The sequence below is a fragment of the Ambystoma mexicanum genome, chromosome 9 (genome assembly GCF_040938575.1).
Source record: "Ambystoma mexicanum isolate Mex_15411 chromosome 9, UKY_AmexF1_1, whole genome shotgun sequence".
Classification (NCBI taxonomy): domain Eukaryota; kingdom Metazoa; phylum Chordata; class Amphibia; order Caudata; family Ambystomatidae; genus Ambystoma; species Ambystoma mexicanum.
Window position 1 is genome coordinate 751,692,832 of NC_090931.1, and position 13,249 is coordinate 751,706,080.

Genomic DNA, 13,249 nt, shown 5'->3' on the forward strand with positions numbered 1-13,249 from the left:
ATTATTGGGAAGATCTATTCAATAAATGCTTTGCTCCTACTAGCTCCTTCCAAATGTCATGTCCTGTATTTTAGCAGGTCATGCAACTTATCCAAATCATGAATTCTCTTCAATAAATGTTATCTTGCTATGCTTTTGCTTTTTCTGCAAATTCCATATTTTCTCAACTGTCCCTTAAATGGACTTTAAACGCAGCCCCCACCATAGGTTAGCCTGTTTATGTTACTTGTTATATCTGCTAAAAAACCTGCACTTTTCTGAGTGTTGTGAATGTATGGTGGGTCCTACGTTATCTGCCAATCTGGTGCCAATTTCATTATTTTCAATATTCTGTTTTGATAGTGCTGAGTACCCTCATTTTTGAAAGGTCTATTGGGTTGTGGTAGAGAAACTGCAGAATGTCATCAATTCAGGATGATGGGTTTATTAGCTCACAATTGATGCGCCTTTAACATTAATGTCCAATCAGTTGTTTTTCACTGACGCTTTATGGATAAAAACACAAAGTAGTGGCGAACAAATAACTTTTGAGCATTACCCTCCATAGTGTAAAGAAGGTGAGCACACTGTTGACAAGCAAGTGCTTGCTATTTCTGGTAGAGGATATTAATCGTGTACTGTACGGTTTCACCGTCAATTATGCCTTTACTAAGCCCTCCTCAGAAGCTGCCATTCCAGCCTACAAGCTGAGGCCTCAATTCCCCTATTGCTAGAGGGAATACCCTACCTTTTTAAAGGAACTAAAGGTGCTTGTCTGATGTAAGGAAGTCCAAAGTAAAAATGTCCTGCATCCAAACTAACTCTACCACTATTTCTAATTAAATTAAATAGGTCAAGAGAATATCCTTTCTTCCCCTGGTCTTTTCTTCTCTTCTTAAAGTCGGTTTATGTGCAGGTTCCACTTTGGTACATGTATTTCTTCTCAGAATCTTTACTAGTCTCTTTTACCAAGTCTTGTAGTTCAAAATTACTCTTGGGTATTGGGCTTTCTGTGGAACTATGCTTGGAATATCTTTCAATCAAATAGTTCCTCAAACTCTTATCACTTATAGACTCTCTCCAGTCTGTTGCTTCTGGCTCTCCTAACATAAGGTTATTTTTATCCCCTTTTAGGCTTTCCTTGTCAAGGATTCTCTCTTGGGCTGTTTCCTTTTACCTTGTTCAATTGCCAATTTGTTTTCCTCTCTTGTTACTTGTTTCTAGATTGGACTTTCTCCAGTCCTCAACTCTGAAGACACAGGGTATTATTCTTTCCTCTCAAAGGTTTTGTTGCTAGTCTCTGTTGGCTTTACACCTGGGTTGGTTAAATCCCTCTGTTATGTTTTTCACATCTCTTGTTAACTGGTTTCTTTAATGAAATCTCGTCCTCTGGACTGGGACAAGTTTATTTTCTTCATATGATATCCACCATCCCCGACAGGGTTATATTTTTATTGCATTCTCACGATTTTACAATTCCAATTAGTCTTCTATTTGCTCTCTTGTCCTGGGACTAGTTTCTTCACACATATAGTCCCCTGGCGGCCTCTTGTTGTTCCCGGTTCCCCCAGTACCTATCGTTAAGCAGGGGAAGGCTGCAGGGCTCGGCTCTCACTCAGGGAAGGATTCTCGCTCTTCTCACTCTTCGCTTTCTCATTCCCAGTTCCTTGTTGGTTTAGTGCCATGCACGGACACTTGACGATCAGAAGCTATTCACACTTCCTGCAACGGTAGTCTCAGCGTCTTTGTTCAGGCGTCCTGCCCACCATTCTGCAAGCCAGGTCACGCCACTACCAGGCATAAAACTCCTCTCTCGCCTCATGACGCTTTCTCCACGGCTGTACACACTGGTGCTCTGATGTCTTGCACTGGCCGCCTGTGTCTCGTCGAGTCCTGGGCTCTGTGACCTGCCTGGACTCCACCCTGCGCATAGCACTCTCCTTGGCATCCCAGTTAAATATACATCTCTCGTTTAAAGAGACATTCTCCTTTCATTTCCCACATGGTTTCCTTTTGTCATTGCCTCCAGCCAATTGTAAAGATGTCACACCACTCTTTATAGCAGACAGTCCCATGTATCCAGCTATGGTAAGTAGTTTAGGGAGTTCCTCACAGGAACAGCAGTCCTTGTCCCCAAAGGTGGGAGTCTCTCCCGGGGAGGTCCCACTTGCCTCGACCCCTAGGGAGGGTATTACAGAGAGGGCTCTCCTCCCTAGCCTCAAATGGGAGGGGGGGGGGTTTCCACTTGCGGAGAAGGGACAAATACCTGCAATTTGTCACACAGGGCATGCATTTGTCCAATGAAATCACTAGTATTTTGGCATAGATGTGCAGTCAATTGTTTATGCACGTAATGACTTAGTTGGATATTTTTAAAAGACCAGTTGGCAATAAAATATTGATATAATGGAAACCATCTGTGTGCAACATACCATGAGAAAATAGATACAATTCAACTGGGAGGCCGTCTGCGCCAGAGGACTTCTATTTTGCTTGAGCTGGGAAGCTTTTCTATTTGACATATGGATTACAGCATGGTAGTGTAAAAAGCACAAAATGAGCTACCTTGACAGTCCAGTAAAATGCTGTAAATGTATTGTGAATTAACCATTTTTAAGACCTGCATTCATATAGTTTCCTGTAATGTTATTATTATAGAACTGAGTTATGAAAAAAAAAATCTTTTGTTTTGCAGAATCAAAATGGAATCCTAGCTATGCTGGATGAAGAATGCTTAAGGCCTGGCACTGTTACAGACGATACATTTCTGGAAAAACTCAACCAAATTTGTGCCACACATAAACACTTTGAGAGCAGGATGAGCAAGTGCTCTCGCTTCCTGAATGATACCTCTTTGCCCCACAGCTGCTTCAGAATACAGCATTATGCTGGCAAGGTAGGTTGATGACATGTCTGGAAAAATGCTTTTAACCCATCATTGCTGAGACATTACCTTCATTTAATGCCCCAGAAAGGGTCTGTTTGGAACAGAGATTTGGTAGAACTAGGTAGCCTCATTTAAGGTATTATCTATTGATGATAGCGGAAGGACCCAGCAGGGACTAAGATTAACATTAGTCAGCCCTATGTTTCTGCATAGCCCTTGAGTTATTATGGGTTTTGTTGGCAAAAACATTTCTAAAGTCCTTGTTTTTAATGCTTTTAAGAGATTTTAAGGGAATCGGATGATATCTTTCTGATGCTGGAAATGCATCGGAGGGACAGGGCCTCCGTATCCTTATCCTTTACTGCCTTTTTATCGTGTGTTCTGTCGTGTTGTCCGCGCAGGAGTTCATGTGGGACTCCTGGCAGAGCAGCTCTCTTTTGGTTTTGGTGAACCGACCCATGGGATATCCTTATGGCACCCATGGGTAGGGGTACAACCCTGTGCCCCTAGTTTATGTTTTTGGGCACCTGTGTGTGGACCACAGAGCAGGGTACGGGCTGGTGGCAGCTCCGTGCTGAATTGACTGGTGCCCTGAGCGTCCTCCATTTTGGGATGCCCAGGCCCTGTCATTGGAATCAGTAGATTCCTGATGGAGACAAGATGGCCCCCGTGGCCCCTTGCCTTCCATCGCCTGTTACCTTGATCTTCCCGAAGTCCCGGGAAGCCCTGACTATGTCCCTTCCCCATGACCGGCTGTTGGGTGGAAGTTCCATATATGGTAGTGTGGGGAAGTGCCGACCAGACTGGCTGGAGCCTTCCCAACGACCGTGTGTTGTGGGTACGCCTGTGGGTGGGACCTGGGTGAATGGACAGTGTGACGAATACGCATTCTGTGTTGTGGGTGTCTAGTATCTGGTGTTTGACACAATGACTGAGACAGCCCTGCCAGAAACCGGTATGAATGCAGAGTGTAGTGTTGAATGGCTGGGTACTTGTCCCAATACACATAAATTGTTGTGAGTGTCTGGAGAGAAGTGAATGGCCTGAATGCACTGTGTGCCTGATTGGCTGCCTGCCGGCATGAATGCCCTTCGCCGTGATTGGATGCTTGAGTATGACCCAGCAGAATGAATGGGAGATGAACAGTATATCTGGGGACCTCTCACTGCTAGGAATCGTGTTCAGAAGCTGAAGTAAACCTTACTGGAGTAAACCTGAAGCTTAACCTTGAAGCCCTGCTGGACGAGTAGAATTGCTGTTGCTCTCCTTCACAATCTGAAAGCTGCTGTCTCCAAGGACTGACCCAGAGAGGACCTGGTAAGGCGCCCTCTTCCCGAGCTACGAGGCACCATCGTGCACCAGCTGATCTTTGCCAAAGCTCCCTGGTAGACAGACCTTCGACGGGCTGCCAACCCGAGATGGAGACTGCCGCGGAATCCGAAAGAGAAGCGCCCAGACTGTTGTCCGCCACTGTCGATGACCGCTGTCGCCGTCCGGAGCCGCCATGCTCCCGTTTGCCTAAGAACTTTCAAATCCAAGGACGCTCTCATCCGCATCGTCACCGCTGTATCCCGCTGGAGAAGGGCTGACCGTCGACGCATATCCACCGGTGGGTTTCCCGCCACCCAAAGACCACAGAGACGCCGACGACTCGACGCCCTTGCTGGGCCACAGTTCTTCAAACTCTTTGTGGTCCAGAACTATCGACACCGAGGTGCCCCACATGCCTCTTCCTTGCAGGAGGTTTACGCTTCCCCATCAATGAGCACCGCTAGGAACGAAGCTGCCACTTCACCATCGTAGCTCACCCTGTTCTCCGTCGGACGTTCGACCCGTGACTCCTGCCTTCAAGGGAGGGCACTCAAGAAGGGCCGTCGATTCCCCGACGAGGAACGCTACAACGCCAGGTACTTTGGGGTTGCAGAACTATCGGGAAGTCTCTTGTGAACAATATATGAACTGGGCTTGTATCTTTATTCTACAGGTTGCCCAGGTTGGGGGGGGGGGGGATCTCCACACAAAACTGTGTTTAACGGTAGTGACCAGTATTTCTGCCAATTGTTCTTACCAACTGCTTTCCTCTTACCTCTGTTGTTGGTTTCCTTTACAAACTGATTTGTGTGCCATTTAACCGTACAGTTGATGCACTTTAAAGAGATCTAATAGTAATTGTGGTACCACGTAGAACTGTATATATTTGCCATTATAGATAACCGAGTACAAAGTGAGTTATTGTGATATTGTACATAACCTGGAATATTAATTATATAAAGACTGTTTTTGAACTAATACAGTGTGCAGACATTCCTTTGTGGGTGCTTGGGGACTACACTGTACTTAAGTACCAGCCTGCATCACTTCCTGAGAAGTTAGGCCTTGATTGCTCGTCCATTGCTACCACAATAGGGAATCTTGGCTGGGGTCATTTGTGCCTCTCCTCTACCATATAGAGAGCAGAAGTACAGGCACCCCCCTCCGGTCCTTTACAATCTTGCATTGAGGGGTGTGCAGATTTGCTCTAACACCAATATGCTTAAACAGCATGATTTCTTTTTTTTTAATATAAAACCAATACCCTCTTAATGCACCTACTAAAATGCTGTACCTTTAGAAATTTAATGAGTGTTTCCCGAGGTCTAAAAGTAAAAATGAAACCAGGTCTTGTATAGGATTTCCTTTTGTACTGTGAAAGAGCACAGGGAGCTGAGCTATTGCCTTTGAAAGACATTGCAAACCATCCTCAAATTAGTTCAACTTTAAATCATGGGGTGTAGAATTATATTGCCTGCTGCTTTATGTTAAAGATGAATGAAAACCTAAATATGTGGATGATATGAGAGGGAATGGGGTTATCCTGTTCATTGCCAGTGTTTTTCTTCTGCTCCTGACATTCTACTGAAGAGCCAAGGTGAATTTTCCTTTGACTTTTGCAAAACAAATTGTAGATTTGTGCTGATAAGGAAAAGAGTTCAAACTGCATGGTGGTATTTTTGCTGTTGGAAGTGAATATATTCAGATGTAAATATAAAGGAAAATCTGGATTGTTCCTCTTGGCTGTCCTAAATATTAGACATTAAAAGTATTCTCTGGATTTTAACAGCATTGTATGGTTGCATAATCCCAAACTCTTAATCATGTGCATGTTCAAAAATGCACAGTTTATCGCGGGCTGAAGAAGACCTGTTTTTTTGTTTTCGTGTGAATTAATGATGATGGTTATTTAAAGTATGTATTTAAAGCCTAGCTTGGCGTTAAGATGGAGTTCTAGAATCTGACGTGGTGGACAGATTTAAAGAGGTCACGCCTAGTTCTGGTGAACATGGAGCTCTGAGAGTTTATGTAACGCTCACCTGATTCCCACGGAGGCGCTGATCCCGGCTGGGCTGCTATCGTTTCTTCAATTGAGAAGCGTAGAGCTCGGACGACTCTCAGGACTGGGCTTCCTCTTATCGAATGTCTGACTTGCAGGGTAAGTTTTCTGCAGGTGGAAGAAAAAGGGTTAATCACTGTTTGATAGGATTCCTTCTCCCACCAATCGCCAGTTTCTCCCACAGCCTAGCTTTCTACTTGTCTCGGCGAGCGCTCACCTTAGGCGTATAAATGCTGAGCTCTCCATCCTGCGTCTGGTGCAGGGGTGCGTGGATTCCAGTTACGTCACTGGATGAGTTCAGTGTTGAGGCTCAAGTCTTTTGCGGCCTTAGTTGTGGCACTGGTGCTGGGATGCGATTCCGCCGTTACTGCACGAGCGGATGCATGCAAGTATACTGTAGTCTTTAGGCTTTAAAAGATGGGCACCTCAATAATGTCCCTTTTCCTTTGTTTCAGGCCTCGGGATGCTGTGGGTGTAGTTTTCCGTTGCCGCTGCACGTGCCGATGCACGTAAGTATAATGTTCGTTGGCCGCTTTTAATGGCACCTCTAATAATGTCCTTTTTCTAGTTTTCAGGTCCCGGGATGCTGCGGGCTTTATATCCGTTGCCACTGCACGTGCCGATGCACGTAAGTATAATGATCGTTGGCCGCTTTTAATGGCACCTCAAATAATGTCTTTTTCCTGTTTTTCAGGTGCCGGGATGCTGAGGTTGATGCGGCAGCTACTGCACGTGCAAAAACTGGTAAGTTAAGATGAATGCGACTGCCTTCACCCGAACCCCTTTTTAATTATGTCCTTTGCCTTTCAGGTGCCGAGAAGCTGCCGAAGAGAAGGCCGCGGTTAGCTCCGTTGCAATCACGGATGGATCAGGTAAGCGGGCGTGGCTGCGAGCGAGTTGCACTTTTCTAACCTTATGTTTTTTCTTTGCAGGTTTTGCCAGTGACTGGATTCCGGGATCTGTTGAGTATTGTTCTGTGTCTTTCTTCATCCACAGGTTGCTGCGCGGAAGCTGAAGATGACTCTGGACCTGGAATGCAGGAGCCGACTCGGTGAGCGTCCTGCTGCTGCTGCAGAATAACGCGAAGCACGTGTTTTCCATCAGGCGTGGTTTAAATAGCAGAGAAGTGCTTCCAGTGTGTGTTCTTCCACCGGTTCCACCCAGGTAAGAAAAGAGTTACTGAATGGAGGGAATAGTTCCTCCCAGCCCTGATGGCTGGGGACTTCAACCAGACTGGTTTGTTCTGGGTAAATATGCAGCATGGTCTGCCTCAGGTAAGTCCACCCAAGCATTATTACACTGTTTATCAATATGAGCCCGGCGCCTGTGGCGCCGGGACTGAAACCCTTCATGAGCCTGGCGCCAAAGGCGCCAGGACACGGTCCAAAGGGCCCCTGTAGGGGTCTGCTGGGCCTGAAGTAGTGGAAGACGGGTCTGCTTCCGAGGGCGCTGGGCCAGTCCTGGCCCCTCGGGAGTAGTGCCCATGACAGCACCCCCCCCTCAAGGCCCCTCCCAAACTTGTCCTCCCCGGGGGTTTTGGTTTATCGGGAAAGGTTCGGTGAAATTTCTGGACTAGACGAGGAGCATGGACGTGGTCATAGGGTTCCCATGACCTTTCCTGAGGTCCGTAGCCTTTCCAGTCGATTAGGTAGAATAGCTTCGATCTGATGATTTTAGAGTCCAAAATGTCTTTTACTTCAAATTCGGGCTCCCCATTCACTTGAATGGGCTCTGGAGGATTGGTCATTCTGGTTCCAGGTTGCATGGGTTTCAAAAGAGATACGTGAAATACAGGATGTATTCTCATATGGGTTGGCAATTCTAATTTAACGGCCACTGGATTAATTATGGCCGTAATTGGATATGGTCCCAGGTATTTGGGGTTGAAGGTGCAAGGCCCTTTAAGCGATAAATGTTTGGTGGACAGCCAGACTTGATCCCCAACCTGGTATTGAGGGGCATTGCTTCAGTGTTGATCTGCTCCTTTTTTGTACCTCTCTTTAGCTTGTTGTAGATGTGCAGTCGCTTCCTTAAAAGCTTGGGTAATAACGGTGTGCAATTGATCCACGGCGGGTGTTCCAAGATCTTGAGGTGGATCAAGGTTGGAGGTTCGAGGATGAATCCCATACAAGATGTAGAAGGGACTCTTCCCGGTACCCGAATGAACTGAATTGTTGTAAGCATATTCAGCTATCCAAAGGATGTCCTTCCAGTTACTCTCCGACTATTGTAGCATGCATCGTAAATATTGCTCGAGAGTCTGGTTTGTTCTCTCGGTTTGCCCGTCGGTCTGGGGATGATGGCTGGTCGAAAGTCTTACATCGATTTGAGCTAATCGACAACAGCTATGCCAAAAGTGGGAAATAAACTGGCTCCCCCTATCTGAGATTAGTACTGACGGGAAGCCGTGTAGCCGGACGATGTTTTCAAGAAATACTTTGGCTAGGACTGATGCTGAAGGTAAGCCTTTTAGCGGAATGAAGTGGGTCATTTTAGAAAACAGGTCCACAATAACAAAAATGGTGTTGTACCCGGAACAGGAGGGTAAGTCTGTGATGAAGTCCATGGAAAGGGTATGCCAGGGACACGGTGGGATGTCTAATGGTTGCAGAAGACCAGCCGGCCTCTTTTTCTGACCCTTGTTTTGAGCGCACACACCGCAGGACATCACAAATTCCTTTGTCTTTTCTCCACGAAGGCCACCAGAAGTGTCTCTTCACCTTTTCTGTGGTTTTGGCAATGCCAGGGTGACCCTCCATTAATGAATCATGATAGCAGGAGATTACCTGTCTTTGTAAATCGGCGTGTGGTAGGAACAATCGTCCTTGGAAATAAGGCAAGTCATTGCTTACGGTGAAATCTTTTCCTTTTTGTAACCAGTTCAGTAAGTCTGGTGAGGTTACAAGTTGTTTAGTTTTTTCTTCAATATCCTCAATGGATTGTGAAGAAATCCGACCCACGATCCTTTGTTCAGGAATTATTGGTACAGGTTCTGGATTGGCAACGTTATCTCCCATTCCAATTCGGGAAAGAGCATCCACTTTGCCGTTCTTGTTGCCGGGGCGATAAGTGATCACAAAGTCAAATTCAGCAAAGAATAGAGCCCAGCGAAGCTGTCTGGAGGATTGAGCCTTGGCGGTTTTCAGAAACTGCAGATTTCGATGATCGGTGATCACTGTGACGGTGTGTCTGGCCCCGAGGAGATAATGCCACCATGCCTTAAAGGCTGATTTAATCGCTAGATGCTCTTTGTCTGTGATGGTGTAGTTGATCTCAGGCGCCGAGAACTTCCGAGACCAGAATGCCACAGGATGCAGTTGGTTAGTCTCTGGATCTCTTTGTGATAGGACTGCTCCCATTGCTAAGCTGGAGGCGTCGGTTTCAACGATGTAAGGGAGGTCCGGGCGTGGGTGTTTCAGTATTGGCGCCTAGGTGAATTTAGCCTTTAGCTCTTGGAAGGCTTGTTCTGCTTCTGCGGACCATTCAAAGCGTTTATTTTTTCTTAAGAGGGCGGTGATGGGTTGTACCACTCGTGAAAACTCCGGAATAAATCTACGGTAAAAATTGGCAAAGCCTAGCATGCTTTGAACGCCTTTCACGGAAGTAGGAGACGGCCATTTGAGGATAGCGTCTACTTTTCTCGAGTCCATGTGGACTCCTTTGGGTGTAGGAATAAATCCCAAAAATTCGACCTCAGTGACATGAAAAACACATTTTTCGAGCTTGGCAAAAAGTTTATGTTGGCAAAGTTTTTCAAGGACCGCCCTAACATGATTTCGATGGTCCGCTTCTGAAGATGAGTACACAAGAATGTCATCTATGTAGACGACAACGCAGACATCAATGAGCTCTCTGAGGACATCATTCATAAAATATTGGAAGGCGGTCGGTGCATTGCATAGTCCAAAGGGCATCACTTGGTATTCAAATAGCCCATACTTAGTGCGAAAGGCCGTCTTCCATTCATCTCCTTCCTTGACCCGTACCAAGTGATAAGCTCCCCGGAGATCAAGCTTAGTATAAATACAGGCGTTTTTTACCTGGTCAAGGAGTTCCGGGATCAGAGGTAAGGAGTACCGGTTTTTTACTGTTATCTGGTTCAGAGCACGATAATCTATACAGGTTCTGAGGTCACCTTCTTTTTTTGGTACGAAGAACAGAGCCGAGGATGCAGGGGACTTCGACGGACGGATAAAGCCATTGGCCAGGTACTGGTCTAAATACTTTCGCAGATGAAGGTTCTCAGGCTCGGTAAGGGCGTAAATCCTACTGCAAGGGGGAGTTGCACCGGGTAGCAAATCTATCTGACAATCGTATGATCTGTGGGGTGGCAAGGTGTTAGCCTGTTCCTTTTGAAAAACATCTTGGAACTCTCGATACTCTAGAGGTAATTGTGGACCGTCAGCCGTTACTGACGCTAGGCCAATGTTGGGTCGTGGATAACAAGTTGGTGTGCACTCTGGGAACTTTATCGTCTTTGCTCGCCAATCAATCTGAGGATTGTTTCTCCAACCAAGGAATCCCTAGAATTACTTGGAATTGAGGAGCCTTGATCACGTCGAACACAATTACCTCCTGATGCCCGTCTTGGCCTAGTATCGTCACTTCAGTAGTGGTATGGGTCACTGGTCCGGAGGCGATTTCCGTCCCATCCACCGTGGTAATGACGTCTTTAACCACCTTTGGACAAAGAGGTAAGTTCATCCTGGAAGCCAATACGCGGTCCACATAATTTCCAACTGCTCCGCTATTAATGTATGCCTTAATTGCATGCAAACGATCCGGTTGCTCTGGGTTTACGAGGACCATTGGCATTATAAAGTGCGAGGTCAAAGAACTGGATTTTACGCTCAGCAAGCGGACCTCTACACTTGTCGGGCGAGGTTGTTTCCCGGCTCAGGCTTTTCAGAACTCTTATCAGAAGCTCCCACTGTCTTCTTAGGTGGTTTCACCTGGCAATCTCGAAGAAAATGTCCTGAATTTCCACAATAGAGACATAGTTGCATTTGTCGTCTCCTGTCGCGTTCTTTCTGGGTTAGGGGACCCTTTACAACCCCAATTTGCATAGGTTTGACGGCTTCAACTCCTTTGGTGTGACTTTGAGGCTTAGGGAACACTTGTGTTTCAAACCTGGATCGATCCGCCTTTCTGTTTTGTAGTCTGTGATCCAATTGGACCACCAAATCAATTTACTCTGAACAATCCTGAGGAGGATTCACTACCTGGGCAAGGACGTCTTTGAGTTCGCCACGCAAACCCCGCTGAAAAAGCGTGATTCTTTTGTCTTCAGGCCATCTGGTTTCCACGATTAGCCTATTGAATGATGCAATGTAGGCCAAAAGATCTTGATTGCCCTGTCGTAGGGAAAGGAGTTCGTTGTCCAGGGCCTGCCCCTGGGAATGCCTTGCAAAAAGTCTTTCCATATTTGCCTGGAAGGTCAGGAAATCACGAAGGATCGGGTCATCCTGTGTAACCAGAGGGATCGACCAATCAGCGGCACTGCCGCTAAGATACGAAAGCACAAAGGCTACCTTAGTCTGGTCAGTCGGAAAGGCTGCAGGTCTACAAAGAAAGTGCAATCGGCATTGATTTATAAACACTGCAAACCTTTTAGGGTCACCAGAGAAGCGTTCAGGCGGTGCCAATGGCACGTTTCCGGGTAGGTTGATTTGAACAGGATTGGCTGAAGCCGCTGGGATATAGCTCCCTCCTGAATTGGGTAGCGGGGTTTGCCCCGCTTGTGTCTGTAATAACTGTCTGGCGAGATCATCAGTTCGTTCTTTTGATATTATCAATTCCCTCCTAAGGGCATTCGTTTCCTGGCGGGCAGCATGAACTTCAGCTCTTAATTCCCCTAATAACTGGGCCAGTTGGTCGGTGTCGGAAGTTTCCATAGCGCCTGGGTAGGTTGTTATTGGTGGGCTTTGCGTTCTGTAACGCTCACCTGATTCCCACGGAGGCGCTGATCCCGGCTGGGCTGCTATCGTTTCTTCAATTGAGAAGCGTAGAGCTCGGACGACTCCCAGGATTGGGCTTCCTCTTATCGAATGTCTGACTTGCAGGGTAAATTTTCTGCAGGTGGAAGAAAAAGGGTTAATCACCGTTTGATGGGATTCCTTCTCCCACCAATCTCCAGTTTCTCCCACAGCCTAGCTTTCTACTTGTCTCGGCGAGCTCTCACCTTAGGCGTATAAATGCTGAGTTCTCCATCCTGTGTCTGGTGCAGGGGTGCGTGGATTCCAGTTACGTCACTGGATGAGTTCAGTGTTGAGGCTCAAGTCTTTTGCGGCCTTAGTTGTGGCACTGGTGCTGGGATACCGAAGAGCGATGCCGCCGTTATTGCACGAGCGGATGCCTGTAAGTATACTGTAGTCTTTAGGCTTTAAAAGATGGGCACCTCAATAATGTTCCTTTGTTTCAGGCCTCGGGATGCTGTGGGCGTAGTTTTCCGTTGCCGCTGCACGTGCCGATGCACGTAAGTATAATGTTCGTTGGCTGCTTTTAATGGCACCTCTAATAATGTCCTTTTTCTAGTTTTCAGGTGCCGGGATGCTGCGGGCTTTATATCCGTTGCCACCTCACGTGCTGATGCACGGAAGTAATAATGATCGTTGGCCGCTTTTAATGGCACCTCTAATAATGTCCTTTTCCTAGTTTTCAGGTGCCGGGATGCTGAGGTTGATGCGGCCGCTACTGCGCGTGCAAAAACTGGTAAGTTAAGATGAATGCGACTGCCTTCACCCGAACCCCTTTTTAATTATGTCCTTTGCCTTTTAGGTGCAGAGAAGCTGTCGAAGAGAAGGCCGCAGTTAGCTCCGTTGCAATCACGGATGGATCAGGTAAGCGGGCGCGGCTGCGAGCGAGTTGCACTTTTCTAACCTTATGTTTATTCTTTGCAGGTTTTGCCGGTGACTGGAGTCCGGGATCTGGTAAGTATTGTTCTGTGTCTTTCTTCATCCACAGGTTGCTGCGCGGAAGCTGAAGATGACTCTGGACCTGGAATGCAGGAGCCG

At 46.8% G+C, this 13,249-nt stretch overlaps 1 protein-coding gene across 4 annotated transcripts in view; it reads left to right on the forward strand.

Moving 5' to 3' along the window:
• The window catches only part of MYO1B (myosin IB), a 1,142,119-nt gene that overhangs the window by 843,106 nt on the left and 285,764 nt on the right, over positions 1 to 13,249 (forward strand). For all 4 annotated transcript variants that reach the window (XM_069615684.1, XM_069615681.1, XM_069615682.1 and 1 more), the window contains exon 16: positions 2,675 to 2,875. In XM_069615684.1, the coding sequence (XP_069471785.1) occupies positions 2,675 to 2,875 (201 nt within the window). The remainder of the gene's footprint in view (positions 1 to 2,674; positions 2,876 to 13,249) is intronic.